Source organism: Leopardus geoffroyi, chromosome B1, assembly GCF_018350155.1.
Source record: "Leopardus geoffroyi isolate Oge1 chromosome B1, O.geoffroyi_Oge1_pat1.0, whole genome shotgun sequence".
NCBI lineage: Eukaryota > Metazoa > Chordata > Mammalia > Carnivora > Felidae > Leopardus > Leopardus geoffroyi.
Genome location: NC_059327.1, coordinates 146,054,682 through 146,078,220, shown reverse-complemented (window position 1 = coordinate 146,078,220; position 23,539 = coordinate 146,054,682). Strand labels below are relative to the sequence as shown.

The 23,539-nt window shown below is 38.2% G+C and overlaps 1 protein-coding gene across 1 annotated transcript; it reads left to right on the top strand.

Moving 5' to 3' along the window:
• The first annotated feature begins 473 nt into the window (after positions 1–473).
• Positions 474–23,539, top strand: AFM (afamin). Its single transcript, XM_045473772.1, has 15 exons — positions 474–607; positions 3,885–3,933; positions 4,468–4,600; positions 5,305–5,516; positions 6,317–6,449; positions 7,058–7,155; positions 7,925–8,054; positions 10,877–11,091; positions 14,542–14,674; positions 17,387–17,484; positions 18,970–19,102; positions 19,880–20,103; positions 20,950–21,082; positions 22,246–22,307; positions 23,383–23,539. Exons 1-14 carry the CDS (start codon positions 520–522, stop codon positions 22,270–22,272), a joined length of 1,806 nt encoding a protein of 601 aa, XP_045329728.1. The 5' UTR covers positions 474–519; the 3' UTR covers positions 22,273–22,307; positions 23,383–23,539.

Here is a 23,539-nt window from a genome sequence, read left to right as displayed (position 1 = left end):
AAGTCTTGATTATATGAAACTTTTTTTTTTTACTATATGTTTACCTGAATTAGACATCTTAATTGTTTTTTTTCTAATTATGTCGGGAATATAAAAATATACTTTAAAAGATTTAACTTCCTCTGATTTCCAGTGAAACTTAGCATCTTTCTAGTTGTGCTTCTTCTTTAGTAAATTATTTATTCTAGTCCTTTTTCCTTTAGCATTTGCAATGTTTCAAGACTTTTTTTTTCCTTTGGTTGTCTATTTGATTAGGTATTGTGCATACTTAACCTGTGGACTTTTTTTTCTAACTCAATAGATTTTTCCAGTAAAACACAGAGATAATTTTTCCTAGTTAATAATTAGCAAAAAAATCTGCAGTGTGATCAAATAAAAATCAAACGTGAGGTATATGAGAAATAGGTTAAACAGGTTACTTTTTTACTAATAGTGTCAAAGAATAATATAAAAACTTGATCTTCCTCAGTTACATTACTTTCTTTTGTGAATGTGATTTCTAAAAAAAAAAAAAAGAAAATGAAACAGTTAAAACTTACAGGTTTTGTTATTTTCTTGTTCTTTTTGACTGAATCCCTAGCCCTGTCCACAAAGCCTCAAGATGTAGGTAAGAAATTTACTTGTATCTTAGCTAAGGAATAACTAGTTGGGATAATTTCTTATTTTCTTACCTTGTTTCATTTCCATTTAATTTTTCACCCCCCCCCCCCCCGCCATGAGTTTATATATACTGGTCAGATATCCTGAACTAACTTTCCCAGATTTTGTATTTTTGTGGCCATATTACCCAATTTTTAGACAGAGATGGTAGTTATCACACTCGGGAAATGGACACCAGCTTTATGGCAGTATAGAAAGTGTTGCTGAAATATGTAATTTGGATTTGAAAATATTAGTATTGCTTGAAAACATATATCATGTATGTTAAGAGTGGAACATCAAGTATGAATTGGGATTTTTCAATAATCTTTGGGTGTCCAACATATCTCCCAACTAGGTGATAAACACCTTTAGGGCATGCAGAACACAGCTTCTTCCAACTAACTGTACAGTTTATAAATATCTTCAAGTCTGTACATACCCATAAACCTGGCCAACACAGTGTCGGTTTGCAGGGAAGGGTGACATACTTTTTCTCCCCAAAGGGGAAACATTTTGAACTTCATTTCTTGAGAAAATGTGTCTTTTTAAATCCCTGGGGCAAAGAGAAAGGACTTTTTTGTAACTTGCACAAGGGTGCCATAAGCATTGCATTGGCCCTGAAAAATGTGGATTGTGTCTTACTTTTGTCCCCCCTACAGTGCCCGCTCTTGAGACCAGTCACAGGGCTTGAAGAATGGTCATTCCTGAGTTCGTCTCCTTTGCTCTTTTTAAAGACTTCTTCAAAAATCCTGTTGATTTCTGTCTCTTCAATATCTTCTTCAATATCTTTTGCATCGACGTTTTCTTTTGCATTTCCATTACTCTTAACAAAATTCATGTCTTGCTAATTTCTCAATAGAACAATTACAAAAGTTTTTAATGGGCTCGTGGGTCTTGCTTTTTGTGTGTTGTATCCATTCATTCTTCCATCCATCTAATTTACAAATAGTTCTTGTCACTTTCTATTTGTCAGGTACTGTGTCTATTTCTAATTCCCTGCACATTATATATACTACTACATGGCTGGTATGTCTTAACATATAGAAATGATCATATTAAGCGATACCTCACTGTGGTTTTGATTTGCATTTCCCTGATGATTAGTGATGTTGAACTTCTTTTTGTATGTCTGTTGGCCACTTGTATGTCTTCTTTGCAAAAATGTCTATTCAGATCCTCTTCCCCCCCCCCCCTTTTTTTACTTGGATTGAGTTTTGTTTGTTTCTTTGTTTGCTTTTTGGTATTAAGTTGTATAAGTTCTTTATATATTTTGGATAGTAACTCCTTACTGAATATAATATTTGCAAATATTTTCTCCTGTTCAGTAAGTTGCTGTTTCATCTTATTGATGGTTTATGTCTCTGTGGGTCTTTGGTGGTTCCATATAAATTAGACAAAAAATAACAAGTGTTGGTGAGGATGTGGAGAAAAATGAACACTTGTGCACTGTTGGTGGGAATATAAAATGGTGCAGCCACTGTGGAAAACAGTATGGGGGTTCCTCAAAAAATTAAAACTAGAAGTGCCATGAACCAGTAATGCCTCTACTGGGTACTTACCCAATGAAAATGACAACACTTATTTGAAGGATATGTACCCCTATGTTTATTGCAGCATTATTTGCAATAGCCAACATATAAAAGCAATCCAAGTGTCCATCAATAAATGAATGTATAAAGAAGATGTGGTATAAATACATACAACAGAATGTTACTCAGCCATAAAAAAAATTAATAAGATCTTGCCGTTTGTGACAACATGGATGGACCTAGAGGGTATTATGCTTTGTGAAATTAGTCAGACTGAGAAAGACAAATACCATATGATTTCACTTATATGTAGAATCTAAAATAGAAAACAAACAAACAAGCAGAAAACCCAGACCCTAAATACAGAAAACAAACTGGTGGTTGTCAAAAGGAAGGTGGGTGAAATAAATAAATGGGATTAAGAAGTGCAAACTTCCAGTTATAAAGTAAATAAATACGTCATGGAGATGACAAGCACAACATAAGGAATACAGTCACTAATATTGCAACAATGTTTTATGGGTGACAGATGGTGACTACATTTATTGTGGTAAATGGTGAGTAGTATATAGAATTGTCTAATCAGTATGCTGTACAACTGAAACGAATATAGCACTGTATGTTAATTATACCTCAATTTAAAAAAAGAATAATCACATTACTATTCTATATAAACATTTTTAACGGATCTTCATAGCTTCTAATTGAAGCCCAAACTCCTAGGCTTTATATGCAAGACCTCCAAAATATGGATCCAAGTCCTTTCTATCATAGTTTTTGTTCTTTATGACCCACTCTCTCATGAAAGTAAATTAATTTACTTTCCCCACATATATCTCAAAATCTCTTACCTTTGTAATTGTACTCATCATTTTCTCCACACAGAGAGAAGAGTGTCCTCATTTCACTGTTATGTGCATTTTTTCAGACTCAACTCATATGCCACTCTTCCTATAATCCTTTTCTGGTTTCTCACCCAGGGATCATAAAGCATTCTTGTCATATACTTACCCAATTACTTTAGAATATCATGTGCATTCTAAACTGGATTATAGTCATGTTTGTAAGTCACGTGCACAGTGAGTACTTAGAAACCTGAGGTCCAGGGGAGATGTCTTAATTATTACTGATTGCCTCATAGTGTCCAGCACAATACCTTGCAAAAGTAAGGACTCTATAAAAATAGGCTATGTGGACAAATATAAGTGTGTTCCTTGGGAGGGAATCGATGATTTTAGATTGGTTCAGAGATGATCTAGATATCTGTGTCTTGCTAGCATTATAAACTATATTAACTACTAGCACACTATGATATGTTTTGTTAGGCCCTGTGGCAGCATTACATCACATATCATTTAACCTTCATGTGACTCTTCTAGTCATACATGATAGATACTTAGCATGGACATGGTGCTTGGATTTGGCATTTGTGGCTGAGGAGCCGTCAATGGCAAATCTGAAGTCTGGACCCAGATTTGAAATTATGTCAAGTCAATTCAACTTAATGGATATGTCTGGAGTACGTAGTAAGCTGTGATAAAGATCTCATATTTGGTTCATATGACTTTTCTCCTTCTTGTGAAGTATGCCAAATTATTTTCTACAATGAGTTTTCCCTTTTATAGTTTATAAATTTAGATATCATGCAGTTATTTGGTGGGAAAATGTTTAAATACCAGGATACATAATAACCTAAATATTGTTGCTTTTCAGATGATGTCAGTATTACTCAGAAATTTATAGAGGAGAATGTTGGATATATGTGAGTTTCTCTAAACTATTTTTTTAAATTTTATTTATTTATTTTTGAGAGAGACAGAGTCGGGGGTGGGGGGGTGAGGAGGGACAGACAGAGAGGGAGACAGAGAATCCCAAGGAGGCTCTGAGTTGTCAGCACAGAACCTGATGTGGGGCTCGAACTTGCAAGTTTTGAAATCATGACCTGAGCTGAAACCAAGTGTCAAACACTTAACTGACTGAACCACCCAGGTGCCCCTCTCTAAATTATTTTTGATGATAATGGTGTTTATCATGATCTTATCTGATATATTTCAGAAATGTCAATGCTTCTCAAAAGTAATTCAATGCAATAGAAAGCCATATTTAAAAAGTAAATACAGTATTACTCACAAAATTCAGATGAGGCAATTGAATTGTCAAAAATTATAAAATTTATGGCCCTCAGACATTGATAACGTCCTGAGACTATTCAGCAAGTTAATGTTTCTACAAGTTTTTGTTGGACAGAAGTGGAGATCCTTCGGGTGATCATTGTGTACCCTGTGGACTGTTACAGCACCATCATCATATTTGCTCAATATATTCAGGAGGCCTCCTTCGAAGAAGTGGAGATGTTGGTAAAAACCATGACAGAATATAGAGATAAATGCTTGGCTGACATGACACTCCCAGAGTGTTCCGAATTAGCTGTAAGTAAATTGTCTGTATTTCTTAAACAAATAAGCCTATTTTTCAAACAGAATTTTTGGCTTGAAATATAAAAAAAGAGATGCTCTATGCCCCATTATATTTTTAGTTTGCCTGACTTTGGAATTTAGGATAAGGTGTTTTCCTCGCAGAGATGCAATTCTGCATTATGATGCACTTGGCTATGAGATTGCAGCCATGCCATATGTATGTAGGCAAGGGGGGCAACCAATAGTCTGACAAAGTGCACGAAAGTACAGAGGTACCCTCCTTAGCTGCCTCTTTCAATGTATGCTTTACCATCACACCCCCTTTTTCTTAGCCTCTGCCAAATAGAGTCACCATCTGCATTTCTGGAAGACTATTACTAACAACTACTGCTAATACTTTACCGATACATTCACTCTCCGGCCTTTTCACCTTAAGAGTAAAGGAAAAAAAAAAAAAGCTGTTATATAAGGGAAATGTAGGCAGCAAAGAAGGAATAAGAGATTAAAGGGCCCCAGGATAAGACAGAGAAAGTTTCCCCAAGTGTGGGATGGCTGTCAAAGGTGTGGGTAAGAATGCTTTGCTGTTAATTTTGGGAAAATTGGACTTTCCTTCTCAAAGGGTGACACTCATTAGTCACTGTATTTATTGTGTCATCTCAGAAAGCTGAAAAACTTTACAATGAATAAAAGATGCCCTTTACTTTTTTGTTGTCTAGAATGATGTTTTACTGGAAAATATATGTGCTTTGGAGGGACTTCCACAAAAGCATAATTTTTCACACTGCTGCAGTAAGGTCGACTTGGAAAAAAAACTTTGTTTCTTCCATCATAAGAAAGCTGATGTAGGATTTCTTCCCCCTCTTCCTACCTTGGATCCTGAAGAGAAATGCCAGACTTATAAAAATAACAGAGAATCTTTTCTGAACAAGTAAGTTTACTTTTAGTAGAAGAATTATCTAATTGAAGAACTATTCTCAGGCAAAGTCCAATACCTCTTCCAAAGGAACATAGCTTGTTTCATTGAGGGATGAATCCATTCAATATGCGTTGTGTGTCAGATTCTGTGTCCAGTGTTCACGGTACAAATATGAACAAGATATGCAACCTACTTTCAAGATTCTTTCAGTAATGATATACATTTTTCAGTGTGGCAAGTCCTAGGACAGAGTGTGTGTGTGGTGCCAATCTGCTACTGGAGGGAATAATCTGGTTTTCCTAAAGGGAAGGTGCAGCTTTTACTGAGGGTAAACATTAAATCAATGGATATCTACCAAAAATGGGTTTTCAATAGTGCAGTAATTGCAGAAGCAGAGGCCTTTTTTCCTGGAAAGCTGGTGTGCTCATCAAAACTTAAATTATAAGTTTATTTGAACATAAGTAAATGAAATCCCCAAATCTCAAACAGAGTATACACAGGTAATTGCCCTTTGAATGTGGAAGGAAGAGCCGCTGACCATCTGGAAGCCGCAGGAAGGAAGGAAGGACAGCAGCCTTAGTTCAGTGTTCAGGATGAAAACTAACCATCACTCTGATTTTGAAGTTTGAAACTTAATTGATAAAACTTTTATTGGAGACTAGATAATGTTGCTTTATATTGAAGGCTTACCTTCAGTTTTACAACTTGATATTCTTGTCTTTCCCTATCTTTCCATCCCTCATCTACCTTTTTTTTTCATTTTTATTCTGTGTTTTACCCTTTTCCTTTCCTTCTCTTTTTTTCTTTTATAGTTATATATATGAAGTTTCCAGAAGGAACCCCTTTGTTTTTGCCCCTACTCTTCTAACTGTGGCTGCTCGTTTTGAGGAGATGACTAAAACATGTTGTGAAGAACAAGATAAAGCTAACTGCTTTCGAACAAAAGTGAGCATTGCATTTATGTCATTAAAATGGTAAGGGGTGACCCCAAACTGCGGGTCCTCACTTAAAGGTAAATTATAGCAAAGGGTTGTTTATCATTTATCAGTCATTTCCTTGCCACTTCCACGGGTTTTTCAACCCTTTGGCCACTGGCTGCTGATTTAAATTTCTTACTACTTGAGACCTTGAAAGACAATTGCCTATTTCCGGGGTCTTTCTTCTGGTATTGTCTTCCATGTAAATTGGAAGAAAGCCCTAGTGAGTGAATATCTAGGGTAAAGGTGTCATTTTATCATCTATCCTGGACATGTCCTCTTTTGACCACCGATAAAATTTAATCATCCCAATCAATAGAGGTGGACAAGCTCACAGCACACTGCACCGCTTACCTTCCCATCAAGTGTAATTCAGTCATCAGGAAGACTGGCCTAACTTTTATAATGTGCCACAAATGCATATTTCTTTTGATATATAAACTTATCAGGATAAAAATCCCATTGATTTTCTGTTTCTGAGCAAATTTTGGAAAATGTGATTGACATGTAGTTAAGAAATAAGAGATTGGTGGGATTTTGCTCTTGCTTCAATAGAATCTTCTCTTTTTCCTTCAGGCAGAACCTGTCATACAATATTTAAAAGCATCATCTTCTTTTCAAAAAAATGTCTGTGGGGCACTTATAAAATTTGGATTGCAAGTCTTAGAATCTATGTGAGTTTTACAATATGTATCTTGTCTTTACTTATATTTTCTCCTCTGTGTCCCATTTTTGTGAAATTGTTGATGACTTTTGATTTTTACTCCTCTCCAGTTGAGGTGGGTCTCAGTCCAAATGGATAGCTCAGAACCAGGACATTAGGTCCGAATGCAAGAAGACCTGGGAGGTGGGGCGACCCCAGAGAGAAAGAAGATTACTTCTGAGATATTCTTTGGTTAGTTGGAAATCTGAATTGGTCTGGGAGTTCCCAATCAGGGTTTTAAAGCCTCCAAGTGCTTTAGATGTGATGCATCCATCCATCTTTGACTCTAATGACTAGGAGGCAGCCTTATAAGGATAAATTTTATCTCAAGGGCTCATCCTCACTAATTAGTAATGGTGCTGTTGCATATCTTTAGAAAAATTCTGAGATCTCAAATAGATCAGCAGGAAAGTGTTCTGTGACGGGCTATGCCTGCCATGAGCTCGCCACAGGAAGCGGTGGTCTTTACAAAATGTGTTTTGCTATAAAAGTATGGAAGGGGGAATATCTCGCAGAACTTTTTATTCCAGTCCTGGTCCAGGACTCGAAATATCAGCCTAGGAGTTTCCAAGTGATCATGCAGGCTGTACAACATATAAACAGCTATTTGGTAAAGATATCCGTGAAAAAACAAGGGTACTAATTCTTACTGCAGCTATTTATACTGTATCAGCAAATAATTCTCTTTTATTTTACTTGATGTTCAAGTTGTTTCCGTGGTTCCTCATTTTTTTTCCCAGAAATGTTGCTATACTTAGTCAAAAATTTCCCAAGATTGAATTTAAGGAACTTACCTCCCTTCTAGAAGATGTTTCTTCCAAGTACGATGGATGCTGTGAAGGGGATGCTGTGCAGTGCATCCGTGGCAGGGTAAATATTTTCTAAAACCAAGTAAAAATAATGATTGTGGGCAGCCATTTTTAAATTCTGAAGTTGTCCTAGCTTTGTTGTGGCTACTTTACCACAACGAAATCAGAATGTTAATAAATTGTTAAATAATAACAAAATAAATAAAACAGAAAATGATATATCAACAAATAAGGTCAGGTAAATTTTTTTTTTTTAATACATGGGATTGATTGTTGTTAGATTACTCAGCAGATTCTATTTATATGGCTAAACATCCTTGACATAAACTTTAGGAATTTAGAATTTGTGAACATTCCCTCAAGGCAGACTGAAGTGTTCTTTAATATTGTGACTCTTCTACTCTTAAATACAGAAAACAAACTAAGAGTTGATGTGGGGGGCGGAGGGGGGGGAAGAGAGGAAAATGGATGATGGGCTTTGAGGAGGGCACTTGTTGGGATAAGCCCTGGGTGTTGTATGTAAGCAATGAACCACGGGAATCTACCCCAAAAAACCAGAGCACACTTTGCACACTGTATGTTAGCCAATTTGACAACAAATTATATATATTAAAAAAATACTTTTCAAAAAAAATATTGCAACTCTTCTTTTAGAGATATTAGAAATTGAATAGTAAAACTCAGAGAATGGAAATACCATTGTATTTTTAAGAATGGCTTCCTCTGAGTTTCCTCCAGCTATTTAGGAGAAGTATTTTTAAATAAGCGGATATGTTAATTTGAAATAACTATTACACTATTCTTCAAACTGATTTTCTAAAAGTCTGGATTTTTAGAATATATTTACTGGTAAACATATTGACTTAGTTTAAGTTGTTCAGTAAAAGTTTAAGTGCACATAAAAGTAACACAATTTTATTAAAAATAATCCTGCCTTCTTAGTTGAAATGAGACTTTTTCTCAGTGACTTTTTTTTTTTTAATTTTTTTTTTCAACGTTTATTTATTTTTGGGACAGAGAGAGACAGAGCATGAACGGGGGAGGGGCAGAGAGAGAGGGAGACACAGAATCGGAAACAGGCTCCAGGCTCTGAGCCATCAGCCCAGAGCCTGATGCGGGGCTCGAACTCACGGACGGCGAGATCGTGACCTGGCTGAAGTCGGACGCTTAACCGACTGCGCCACCCAGGCGCCCCCATCAGTGACTTTTAATTAGTTTTACTGTTTTAAACTCACAGTGAAACTGTATGTTAATTAATTAACTTGAATTTTAAAATATAAAGATATATACACTTTATTTCAAGCAGGGACAACAAATATCCCAAAGAATTATTTTGTTCTTAATCAGACTCCAATTAAAAGCAATCTCACTCACTACTTAGTTTTGTATTGTTTGTTTATGGAAGTATGGGTTTTATAATATTAAATATTATATACTAAATTAGAGTATAATTTAAGAGTTTTCTGTGAAGTATGAAGCTGAAATGAAGAGATCATATTATGTCCTTAATATCCCTTTTTAAAATGCCTTCATGGAGAAATAAGAGGAATTAAATCGCAGTTTATTCAAGACAGAAGTGAATTCCAGACATTAAGAGATGTGCTGTCCAGAACTGTGATGGCTTTCAGTGAGATGTGTAGATATTTGCAAAGATTGGCTTCCTGGTTCTGTATGGTTTGTTGGGAACATGGTACCAGCAACCCCCATTCCATATTTCAATTCAACCCAGAGCTTCATCCCATTCCTCATCCTCAATGTTCACCAGAAGAAGATCCTGGGCAGAAGGAACAGCTTGAGTAAAGTCAGAGAGACATGGAATGGCCTGGCATTTTATAGAACTCAGCATAGTACATGTGAAGCTGAAACAGAGAGGAGGAAGAATGTGCAGGCTCACACTGGAGAGTCTGGAGAAGGGATTAGGGACCAGATCAGTTTTAAAAAACTATCCAACTTGGCAGAGCCTGGGTGGCTCAACTCTTGATTTTGGCTTAGGTCATGATCCCAGGGTCTTGGGATTGAGCCCCATGCCTGGCTCTGTGCAAGGCATGGAACCTCCTTAAGATTCTGTCTCTCTTTCTTTTCCTCTGCCTCTCTTCCCTGCTTATGCACTCTCTTTCTCTCAAATTAAAAAATAAAAAGCGATTGTCCAACTAATGTGTAAATAAGAAAACTTCACCTTCTCTCTTATTCTCACAATTTCATGTAGGGGTCATAATCGGGATAAAGAGGAGAGACAGTAAGGTTTTCTGTTTTGTACACTATTTGATAATTTGAACAGTTTCCAATTAGTAATAACCACAGGAAAATGATAACAATGAGTAGGAAAGCTTCTTATGTTTGAGAAGTCTTTATCTGGTAGTTGCTACAGTAGTTCATTTACTTGCCATTTTTTCATTCGCCTTTTAAATATTTATTGAGTTTCTACTTTGTGTTGGCAATATAGTTTCAGGCCACGAGGGAAGAAAGACATCTAGTATTATAGATATTATAGTCGCATGTCTTTGGTGGCCTTCATTGAAACACAGGTGAACTCTTATGGGAAAGAAACAACATTTAGAATTTAAAATGCCAATATATCACACGAATAAGAGTAAAGTATTTTAAAGATTAATATTTAACAATAAAATGTAAATGTGTAACAGAGTCTATTTTCATAATTATCATTTAAAATCTTGAGAAATAAAACTTGCATTCATATGAAAGCTTCATGTGCGCTAAATGAATACAAAATTTAAGTAAATATTATTATCAAATTATCTGAAGGAACAACTCCAGATGTCATGCTCATGGTTGGTTTTGCATGCAACCATTTCATTGTGAAGGAAAATCTGGCCCTGAAGAAATTAGTAAAATAAATTAATTTTTCACTCTTATTTTGTACAGAGCAAAGTTATGAGCCATATTTGCTTAAAACAAGATTCCATCTCCAGCAAAATCAAAGAGTGCTGTGAAAAGAAAATACCAGAGCGTGGCGAGTGCATAATTTCCTCAAATAAAGATGACAGACCAAAGGACTTATCTCTAAGAGAAGCAAAATTTACTGAAAGCGAAAATGTGTGTGAAGAACGAGATGCTAATCAAACGAGCTTCATGGCTGAGTAACATAAGTCTATACTGAAATTTATAAGGCAAACAGAAACTTATGATTTGACCTATTTCAGCTAATTTGGGTGGGAGGAATGAGAACCATTGAAATCATTGGGCATCACATAATTTTTAAAAATCATGGCTACAGATTACAGTATTTTCACATGATTTTAAAAAGATGCAACTGTGTTATTATAGGGATGGCTAACATTTATTGAGTGCTTGATACGTGCCAGACAATGGGCTGACTACTTTATGTAGAGTGTCTATTTTAATTCTCGTAGCAGTCAGGTAAAACCAATATGATTACCCCCATTTTTTCAGACAAGTAAACTGAGGTACAGAGCAGTTAAATAACTTATTGAAGATTCATAGCTAAAAGCTGGCAGAGTAAGGATTTGACCTGAGGAGATCTGGTCTTAGAAGTTCCAGGCTGAACTGCCATGCTATACCTTTCCATAGCCGTCAAAGGGAAACTAGTGGACGTGGAACCAAAGGGACTAGATTTGAGTCCTGTTGAATCACTAGAACAAGTTAACTTCTTTGTGTTTTACAACACCATATATAAAATTCATGTAAGAATATTCATTCATTCATTCTAAGTTTATTGGTAATGAAATATAATTCAGGGACTATAGTAGGTTAGACAGGACTTTTATCCTCGGTAAGCTTTCATCAATAGGGGATGTGATGGGGGAAGAGACAGACTTATAAATAAATGAGTGCAAGACATGCTTTTATTTTCAGTAGCACTATGTAATATGTAATGTGGGCACAGAGGAGGAAGTGGTCGATTGTACCTAAGAAACCTGGGAAGGCTCAGTAGGGAGGAGGTACTTAAAGAAATTTTGGTAATCTAGACAGAAGGGGCAGATCATGGATAAAAGTCTAAAACCACTTGGTGCATTTGTGGCTTTGTGTAGGGTATTTGTGGTGAGAGTCGAGGGTAGCGAGAAGTATACGGGGTCAGATCACACAGGCATGCTAAGTAACAAGATGCCACTAAAGGGCTTTCACTGAAGAATAAGGAAGGACAAAATCACTTTTGTTTTTTAGAAACTTCATCTGGAATGAATCCCAGTTTGGGGCTTAGGTGGTTGGGTAAGTAGTTTTCAGATTCAATGAGATGGGAAGTATGGGTTGAAGGTTTTGTGGGAAAGAGAATATGTTTGGATCTGACCGCACTGACTTTGAGCTATCTGTAGAGTAATTAATTAGGAAGGTCACAAGACAATTTTTTTAGCATAGTTGGCACACAACTTCTCATTAATTTCAAATGTACAGCATAGTGATTTGACAAGTTTATACGTTATGCTAGGTTCATCACCAAGTGTAGTTACCATCTGACCCCATATGTCACTGTTACAAGACCAGTGACTATATTCCCTATGCTGAGTCTTTTATTCCCATGACTTATTTATCCCATAACTGGAACTCTGCATCTCCCACTTCCCTTTACTTATCTTGCCCATCACCCCCCCTCAGCAGCCATCAGTTTGTTCTGTGTATTTATAGGTCTGATTCTGCTGTTTTTTTGTTTATTCACTTGTTTTTAGTTTTGCTTTATTTTTTTTTCCACTCATACATATTTGTCTTTTGCAGTCTGACTACTTTAGCATAATACCTTCCAGGCCCCTCCATATTGTCTCAAATATCATGAGACAATTTTATATATGAACCCAGAGCTCTGGAAGATACAGATTATGGAAAACTTATCAAATTTTAAGTGCTTCTCATCTACTAACCAATTTAATTTTCAGAACAACCCTTTATGGTTAGAACACTTTTACCATCCTCATCTTACAGGTAAGGAGACTGAAGCACAGAAGTGAAGTAACTTGCTCCCAAGTCACACAGATATTACGGGGTGGAGCCAGGACTCAAAGGCGAGCGGTCTGGCTCCAGACTCCTTTTCTTATAAGCACTGTGCTCTATTGCTTCTCATGAGTGTATTAACTCAAATTAAACTTAACAAAATGATAGAGGTAGTTTCACTTGTCCTGACACATGCGCTCACCAAGCGGAAGTAAGTTTTTCATCATCATCATCATCATCATCCAACATAGTGTTTGAGGAGAAATCACAGAGCAACAGAGAGCACGCTGAGCCAGAAACAGAGTTGTAAGGAGTAGTCTTTCTGGATGTAAACATTTGGCACAAGACCTCAATGGATCTGCCTCAAGGGTAGGCTTCTAGGAGTTTTTGTTTGCAGCATTTTGGTTGGGTGTTTTTTTAGGTGTGGTTTTATTCCTGGAGAAGGGTCCTGGCTTACATCAGATATTAAAAGGAAGGAGTCCTTGATTCTCTGAAGGTTAAACACTGTTGCTTTAGGATCTGGGAATATATTCCACTAATAAGGTTGAGACGGTGGATGGAGAAGCAGGAGAGACGATGTCAGAAAGACCAAGATTAATCAAGGAAATCAAAGGCTGCGAAACAGAAAGAGATATAAGGAGTTGCCTGGAATTGAGAAACTTTTGTGAGGTGTTGCTCTCACAAAGCATAGAAAGCCATTTTAACTTACTCTGAATGAACAGATAAGATTTTTTTATGACGAAGATTGTAAATAGCACAGCTGAGGTGCTTAGAGAAGGTACCCCTCTCCTGCAAAGAGAGTCAACTTGGTTTGGAAAAAGAATGAAGTAGGCATCCTATGAAACATAGGTTCAAATGTTGCGCTTCCATTAATAGCAAGGTGCTTACCCCATCTGAGACTTTTCCTCAGTTATAAAATAGTACATATCTTGAGGACTTAGTGAAGTTAAACGAGAAAAGTGTTTCCAGCAGCTAGGAAGCGTTTCTTTATCTCTTATGCCCAGAGCTTGAGCCAGTGCTAGCACCTACTAAGGGCTTAATAAGTGTTAGCCTCTTTCCTCTCGCTTTCCCATTTCTCCCCAAATCACACTGCCTATCCCCTCGGAGCCTCTCATTGGGGTCACGGAAACCATTGCCAACGACTTAGCGCTAGAGGGGTGTTTACTCCCATATTTGACAAGTGACAGGATGAAGTAATGGGCAAAGCTGTTTCCCAGTCTCTCACCGAGGCGGCCCTGGAGTGGGGAGCAAGCCATATTTCCACCATCTCAAGTTGGAGGTCTGAATGTATTTTCCAACAGAATTCTACCCCACATGTATTTTCTAAAGTATTGGTGGCATGATACACTATTTCTGATGTTTTATGGATTAAATCATTTTATAATTAACTCTGAATAACTCTAATCCTTCTATTCTCTCAAGTGAAAACAGTTAGTGGAGAACATGCTACAGAAGAGAATTTTGCAAAATAGATCTCCCGTAGTCAAAATACCCTCTTAAATCACTGCCTGAGCAAACCTGAGGAAGAAGTTAGCATCTGAGAGCAGACTCAGTATTACAAGATCTGACTAGCTTAAAAGATGGCAGGATTTGGTATTTTGTTTTTTCTCTAAGTTCTAATGTTCAAATTATTTTACACATCACAGGTTTCTCTATGAATACTCAAGGAGACATCCGGAACTGTCTACACCAGAGCTTTTAAGAATCGCTGGCGTGTACGAGGATCTTCTGAAAGAGTGTTGTCACACAGAAAACCCTCCAGACTGTTACCGCCACGCGGTAGGTTCTACTGTTCTGGGCTCACAGAACTAAACAAAACAAAGCCAAACAACAAACACTTCAAAACTGAATCAAAGTTTTACTCTAGTTTAGGGGGCAGAAATGTGCTTGACCAATCTGAGTCTACTTTAATTTTTTTTTTTATGTTTATTTTTCTTTGAGAGACAGAAACAGAGCACAAGCAGGGGGAGGGGCAGAGAGAGGGAGACACAGAATCCAAAGCAGGCTCCAGGCTCTGAGCTGTCAGCAGAGAGCCTGTCGCAGGGCTTGAACTCATGAACTGTGAGATTATGAGCTGAGTCGAAGTCAGACACTTAACCGACTGAGCCACCCAGGCACCCCATCTGAGTCTACTTTAAACTCAGTGAAGGACGATCATTGGGAAGATTGACATCATGTTAGGTTTCTGCACAACGCTTTGAACTACTAATTCTGGGTATTAATGCAAAAAAGATCTTCCCACTAAATATTTTACACTTATATCTTTATTTATGTATTCTGCATTTTATTAAGCCATATTGGATTTTTTTATGATTGTAAAAGTAATAAATGATTATTGACGATTATTAGGAAAATCCCCAAAGTTACAAAGACAAAATATAAAAACTGTGATACTGTCACTGAGAAATAGCTATAATTAGCATTTTCTTTCATCTTTTCTATGCAAACATGCATATATGTGTGTGCACGTTTAAAAATAAGATTGGAGGGGCGCCTGGGTGGCTCAGTCGGTTAAGCTTCCGACTTCGGCTCAGGTCATGATCTCCCGGTCCGTGGGTTCGAGCCCCGCGTCGGGCTCTGTGCTGACCCTCAGAGCCTGGAGCCTGTTTTCGGATTCTGTGTCTCCCTCTCTCTCTGCCCCTCCCCTGTTCACGCTCTGTCTCTCTCTGTCTCAAAAATAAACAAACGCAAAAAAAAAAAAAATTAAAAAAAAAAAAAGATTGGAATAGTACTTTCTTAAGAAATGTTTGCATCTAGGGCACCTGGGTAGCTCAGTCGTTTGAGCGTCCAACTTCAGCTCAGGTCATGATCTTGGGGTTCATGAGTTCAAGCTCCACATGGGGCTCCCTGCTGTCAGCCTGTCAGCACAGAGCCTACTTCGGATCCTCTGTCCTGCTCTCTCTGCCTCTCCCCCACTTGCGCTCTCCCCCAAAAATAAATACATTTTTTAAAAAAGAAAAATATTTGTGTCTATTTTTTAGTTACTATCACAGGAAATTTGTTAGGTCATTAAACGGACTTCAAAATATACTTTATTTTAAATGATGGAATTTCATCATAGTAATTTATTCAACTGTCCTCCTACCGTGTAGTGGACGTTTTAAACATTTGACTAGGTTTTAAATTTTGTAAGTGCCCCTGAAGTGAGTATCTCATTTCATTCATCTTTATTAATATTTATGACTCTTGTCCTAAGTTAGATTATCGGAAGGGAAATTATTAGGTCAAAGTATATAGACTTAAAAAAAACCACATTTGATCCAAACGGTCAAGTTACTTTCTAGAAAGTTTTATCAGCATACAGTCCTACAACAGTGCTTGACAATACTCACTTCACCCCCTCCCCGCCAATCTCCCAAACCCTCGTTGTCACCATCATTGCACATGAAATTAACTTTGCTAGATTAAAAAAAATAGTGACTGTGTTTTAAGCATTTATTTGATTTTTAAATGAAATTAAGTCTTTCCCATCTGATTTTAGCTATTGCAGTTATAAATTTCTTGTGAACAAGTTATTCGTGCCCATTATCCATTTTCCTGTTGAAATTAGTGTGTTTTAGTATCAATTCACAGTCATCCCTTATGTATTACAGAAATTAATTATTTGAAATTTCGAATTCGTTTCTCATTCATTTGATATGTGCTGCTTTTTTGCCTTATTTAAAAAACTGCTTCCACCTGCCATAAAAGCCACCTTACACCCATTCATATTTGAGCCATGAAACAAGAAGGCTTGACTTCCAGTCTAGCTTTGTTCCTAATGAGAAAGTCTGTCCCTGACCTTCGAATGAATGAATCATAGTGCTAGAAAATTATGGGGTTTTTTTCATATGGAGGCACAATTTGTCCCACAGCATTCATCCACTGGTGTGTAGTTTTCTGTCTGGCCACTCAGTAGATACCCAATTTTATGCTGCACGAGATAGAGTTTGTCAAATATTTGAAGACAATTGTTGGAGTTTTAAAGTTCCAATTCTAAATGATGAAAAGGAGGGTATAAAATAAAGATAAATGTGATGTAAAATGTTCTGTAGCCACACTCACTAGCTGGGTCATTCTAAGGCAAGTCATTTGACTTCATAAGAGGCTAATTTCCTTTATGTAAAAATGAGAGCTTGCTCTGGCCAGTTGAAAGTGATAATCAGTTACGCTCATTGTCAACATAAGATTTGAGTTATACTTTGTAAACTGGGAAAAATACTTTGTAAACTGGGAAAAATACTTTGTAAACTGGGAAAAATGTACATGATGACGAAAAATTTGCAGATTTCAAATTTTAGCACAAACCATATCTGTGTTTATAGCTGAGAAGATTTCAGTACTGACACACATGGATTAAAAAAAAAACTACTCTCAATTTAGTGAGCAATGAGTGGTAATGATAGTTTGAAAATACTATGCAAATAAAAAAAGCTATTTGTCAAGTTGACATGAAGCTTGTGTTTGCATTTTAGATAAAATGTTCCTGAATATGATTGTTCTTATTTTTAGGAACACAGATTCAACGAGACAACTGAGAAAAGCCTCAAGATAGTACAACGAGAATGTGAACGTTCCCAGAATTTGGGGAAAGAGGACTTGAAATACTAGTAAGTTGCTTGCTTACAAGTAGGTTGGCACTTGTGACCAGGATAAAATAAAGAGTGCCACAAAATTTCAAAAATTCAACTCAGTCTTTCAGTTATAGCAAGTTCATAAACTGGGAAAGAATAAAAACACAAAAGTCAAGAATGCATATTGAGCTGTCATAGTAAGCCTTTACCAGGAATGACGCTAGAAGTTAAAGAAATACAGGATTCTATGAGGCGCCTGGGTGGCTCAGTCCATCAAGTGTCCAACTTTGGCTCAGGTCATGATCTCGCAGTTCGTGGGTGTAAGTCCAGGGTTGGGCTCTGTGCTGACAGCTCAGAGCCTGGAGCCTGCTTGGGATTCTGTGTCTCCCTCTCTCTCTCTCTCTCTGTCTCTCCCCTGCTCACACTCTGTTTCTCTCTCTCTCTCTCAAAAATAAATAAATATTACAAAAAAATTTTTAAAAAAATACAGGATTCTAAAAAATTGATCCTGTAATACTTTAGTTTTTGCTTGGTCTTGCTTTTCTCAATCCCAAAATAGAATCTCTGGATTCTGACCTATTTGGGAGGGCAGGAGAGACAGCGAACTTCAGATTGTTACAATTTACCAGGCAAAGATGGTTTGCCCAGAATTTGAGCCCACCTTACCAAGTTTACAGAAATAATTCTGGTTTTGCTTAACATTTTAATATTTATTTTTTTAGTGTTCTTGTTAGTATTTGTGAGCAATACACAGTTTTTTCTGGATTTTCTGAATTAATTACCAGACTAATATAGTGTGCATTTAAACCAAGCATCTTCAAATCAAAACAGTTTAAAAAATACAATTTCAGGGGCGCCTGGGTGGCTCAGTCGGTTAAGCGTCCAACTTCAGCCCGGGTCACGATCTCGCGGTCCGTGAGTTCGAGCCCCACGTCGGGCTCTGGGCTGATGGCTCAGAGCCCGGAGCCTGCTTCTGATCCTGTGTCTCCCTCTCTCTCTGCCCCTCCCCCGTTCATGCTCTGTCTCTCTCTGTCTCAAAAATAAATAAACGTTAAAAAAAAAATTAAAAAAAAATACGATTTCACTGTCGCTTCAGTGAAGAGAAGTCAAACTCAGCCCATTAAAGATATTAGTTTCCTTCATCTCTGATTACCCTTTCCAACATATATCTATTAAATTCTCCCTTTAAAATGTTTACTAATCATGCAGGTTTCAAGCAGTATTTTACACACTAGCCAAAGTATTTACTTCCAGGGAGCTCCTATACCCACAGGTAAGACAGGATGGGCAAATCTGAGACTTTCTGAGAATACCATGAAATTATAAGGAAGCCAAAAACGCAGAGTGTGGGAAAAGAGGTAGTAAAGAGACAGTTATCTATCATTTTATGGGACAGCTGTGGTTCACATTGCCCTTACATTGGTTGTCCCTAGACTTGAAGAGTTAGGGTTTCAAGTAGCTAGACAAGGGAAAACGGGTATTCGGTTTTGTTTAGAACCAATTAGACAACTGTTCTTTCAGCTACCTTATCAAACTCACAAAGATAGCCCCCCAGCTCTCCACTGAAGAACTGACCTTTCTTGGCAAGGAAATGGTGACAGCTTTGACCACCTGCTGCACACTGAGTGAAGAGTTTGCCTGCGTTGATAATTTGGTAAGCGTGGCACGTGTACCTAATTATTCCTAAAAAAGAAAAACAAAAGGAAGAAAAGAAATCTGCTGCACTAATTGATTTATAGCCATTAGGCTGTTATCTACCTTTCTTCATTGTTTCAACATTGTTAAGCAAGGAATGTCAAAGTTCTTTGGGGAGGCTCACTGCATCACAATCCTAAGAAGCAAGAGAATGCTTTAAATATTTTCTTGGGGTTCTCCAAATCATCTCTCTTACTTCTTCTTATTACTAATTTCTTATGTGTAATTTGTTAGGGCAAAAGGCAAGAATAATGACATTGTTTCAGAACAATATAAGAAGCTTTATAATTTTAAGTAAAGTTACAAATTCAGTCTTGCCCCACAGTGTCGGTAAGAGACTTGATGCTTCCTGCCCAATCACAACCTGGATGTATCTCTTTAGGGTTGGGATGGAGACTACTCTGGGAAACATCCGAGGAAGAGAATAAATCTAAGGGCCACAGTGTTTGGCTGTCATTTTCAGTTGGCTGTTTTGCAGCTCTTTGTTCACAATTACAGATTTGTATATATGCTAACAAGAAATTAACCTATAGGCATTTGAATTACAATGGCTTGAAACTTTATCATAATGCGAGCTTCTACTTTGCTTCGCGTGTAGTGTTATGTTTATAAGTGCATGGGTTTTTCTGAGTACAGTTAATAATCACCTTAGGACAATCTAACGCTTTATCTAACCATATTTCAAAACTATTCAAGTTTTAAAGTTATATTTGAATTCCATCATTCGTTGGCACAGATGGATTTAGTTCTTGGAGAGTTATGTGGAATAAATGAAAATCGGAACATCAACCCTGATGTGGACCACTGTTGCAAAACCAGCTTTGCCTTCAGAAGGTCCTGCTTTGAAGGCTTGGAAGCTGATAAAGCATATGTGCCTCCATCTACCTTTCAAGGTTTATTTACCTTTCACACAGACTTATGTCAGGCTCATAAGGAGGAGCTCCAGAGAAAGAAAGACAGGTATAAGCATTCTCTTCCATTCATCTTTTCTTCAGCCTGAAGGCACATAATGTATTAATGGGAAGGTGTACTATTAATGCATATGTGATTTTGGTGTTATAATCCTATTCCTTGCTTCAAATTGTCCAATCTCTCCCATTCAGAAAAACACTGGAGCATATTTATTGCCATTGCTTATAAGTCAAAACCTAGCTAGTGTTTTCTTTTGCTAGACTTGGAGTGTCTAATACACTACGATTTGCAAAGGTGAGTTAGGGCAGCCAGCATAAAAGCTCATGGGCAAGTTCATAATGAACTGGACTTTCTTGAGGGAATGGCATAGATGTTTGCCTCGAGAATCTTGCTTAATGTTTGAAAAAAGGAGAGGCCCAAAAGGGACAAGACTGTTGGTTTTGTTTTCTCGCACAATGTTATAAATGCTAAAGAATAAGGTTTTTTCGGGGAGGGGGAAGGAATTAGGTAGTGTCTCTATCAAGTTGAGTGGAAACAGCATTCAGCTACTGAGAAAGAGGGAATAGAGGTTGTTTTGAGAATGGATTTTCTAGAAAGATCAAAAGTAATCACGTAATCTACAATTCTGTGCATAATGAAGACCTAATATATGTTTACATTTGATATCATTTTGTTTATAATTACATAACCTTCCAAAGAATGTTATCATGAGATCCATCCCATAAGTTGAGCGGGAAAGTTTCAGAAAATCCCTTCAAAGTGGAATATCTTAACTTCTTATATTCATCCAAATCAAGACCCCCAAGACATGTGATACTGTGGCAAGCATTTAGGAGAAGGAGAGCTTAAGAAAGAAATCTTTAATGCATTCTATTTGACATCTTTGGGTCACAGGTTTCTTGTCAATGTAGTGAAGCTAAAGCCTGAGCTTCCAGATGCGGAGCTGCGGTCATTGCTTACAGATTTCACTAATGTGGTGGTCAAGTGTTGCCAAGCAGAGGGGCCTGAAGCCTGCTTTAATGAAGAGGTAGTCCTATTTCTTTTCCATTGAAATTCAGCTGGTATTCGTGGTCAAATAAAACAAAATGGAACTCCCAATGGGACCTTGCTTCCTCTGTCTCTGAGGCCTGAGGACACAGTTCCCGCAAGGCTAACATGCGGATGTCTCTGTGGAAGGACTTTGGCACTGTCTCCTTGGTGACCACATGGTGTAAGAAAAGATGTCAGGAGAACCTGGGTTCTAATTCCAGTAGTCCTGGTCATGTAACTTAAACCAAACCGTAGTTCATCATCTATAAATGAGGATGGTAATAATTATCCTTGAATTTATACCATTGGTCCTTACTCTTCTGTTTTCCATCACGCATCAGCTAAACAAGACAAATAGCCAAACTGACTTGCAAAGGAAATCATCATCAGCTCTGAAAGGAGGGGAGCAGTAAGGGTATTAGTATGTGAATTCTCTCAGGGGGTGGCTGTCTCACCTTCCTGGGACCCCTTATCCCAGGAACCCCTCCACTGGCAATACATGTGTGTGAAGTGAGGAGCTGGGGGGTGAATGTAGTGAGGGGGAAGAGAGTAGAAGTGCTCCCTGCTCGTCCTCCCTCTAGTGACTGGAGTCCCTCACCATCTGGCTGTGTTCCAGGATTCTCAGGTACCTGTGAATACCAGCCCCAATGGATGGCTGCTTAGAAGTGTCTCTTCACAGATTTCCAACTTCCTTTCTCACTATTTCTTTCCCGGCAATTCCCACTTCACCCTAGACTCACAATTCACGCGTGCACACACAACTGGCGCCACTTGTGCCCTTCCTGCATCCTCACAGACACGGACTCACACGCAGCTTTCGACAGCCCTCTACTTTGTCCAAATGGGTGCTTAGTCTGTGGGAATGTTGTGTGTGTGCGCGGTTCAAATCGTTAGCTTAAAAAATACGTTTAACGTAATCAGAGGTTCTTAACAGCTGGCATTTACTTGAGTGAGTGTGTACATTGAGGCCATGGAAAGGGGGATGAATTCACTGGCAGTTCATAAAAGGCACTTGAAGAAACGGTGTTCATTGTTTCCCTGTACAGCATGGGACAGCTTTCGTTTTTCTTTTCAAAATTCAAGGGGACATGCTTCTCCAAATTTAAATAATAATGTCTTAAATTTTTCTATGTGTTTTTGTTTCTTTTTCCCGCCTCTCAGGGCCCCAAGGTGGCAGCCAAATGCTAGGCTGCTTGAGAAATACAAAGTAAAACCCGCCAAAGGTAATACCTGCTTATTTCAGTCAAATGCCAAATGTATTTGTAGCCGGTTTGGTCCACTGGGGCTTCTCCCTTCTCATGCTTCAGTGTCTATTTCTGGTTCGTCGCATGTGCCTTGGACCTCAAACCCCACCTTCATCCTCTAACGTCTCTCTGGGTGTGTTTGTGGTAGCACCTTCTCTCACTGTTCAAGCTTTCTGAGTAGCCTTTCTTCTTTCTCTTCCGCCTTTTTCCCACCGCAATCTGCTGTCTGGACCAGAACAGAGAGGCGATTGAAACTCTGAATATTGACAAGAGGAGGGGTTAGGATGGGCAGACAGGGCTCAGAGAGAGAGAGAGAGAGTGAGAGAGAGAGAGAAAGAGAGAGAGAAGGTGGGGGACGGGCAGAGAGATAGGCAGAGAGAGAGAGGATCCCAAGCAGGCTCCACACTGTCAGTGCAGGGCCTGACGTGGGGCTCAAACTCACAAACTGTGAGATCATGACCTGAGCTGAAATCAAGAGTCTGAGGCTTACCTGACTGAGCCACCCAGACGCCCCCTCAGTAAACCCGTTCTACGAGTCTTACTGCAACAGCATGTACATAAATACAAAGCGATATATTTGTGATTTCACAAAGATATGTAAAGCATGCCCTCTCCTCCGCAGTTTATGTAAGACTCATACACAAACTTCAGGAAAAAAATGATGTTCAAGTGTCAGGGAAGAGAGACCTGGACAGAAAGTAGGTTTGGATTTACAAGAAGCACAACATAGTTACCATGCATGGTTTATTTATTTATTTAAAAAAATTGTTAATGTGTGTTTATTTTTGGGAGACAGAGAGTCAGAGCACGAGCAGGGTAGGGGCACAGAGAGAGGGAGACACAGAAACCGAAGCAGGCCCCTGGCTCTGAGCTGTCAGCACAGAGCCCGACGCGGGGCTCGAACTCACAGACCGAGAGATCATGACCTGAGTCGAAGGTGGATGCTTAACTGCCTGAGCCACCCGGGTGCTCTACCACGCACAGGACTTCCCATAGCCCAAGTTACACTATTTCACATTCTTGTGCCGCATAAGATGCTATTTTTTCTTCCCAGGTTGTGGGGAAAAGAGGAACACAGACTTGACCTGCTTCCTATCCGTTCTGTGGTGGATTTTACTTTCTGAGAAGAACACAGTGAAACGATTCTTCTGTAACCTTTACCTGAAATCATGTTATTGTAGCAAGCAATAAACAACAAAATCATCAAGTTA

Excerpts from the sequence above, each read along its gene's own strand:
- AFM (XM_045473772.1), top strand. The coding sequence starts at position 520 with ATGAAACAGTTAAAACTTACAGGTTTTGTTATTTTCTTGTTCTTTTTG. Across the intron at positions 3,934-4,467 it reads GAGGAGAATGTTGGATATAT|CACCATCATCATATTTGCTC; the intron begins GTGAGTTTCTCT and ends GGACTGTTACAG. Across the intron at positions 21,083-22,245 it reads AAGCCTGCTTTAATGAAGAG|GGCCCCAAGGTGGCAGCCAA; the intron begins GTAGTCCTATTT and ends CCCGCCTCTCAG.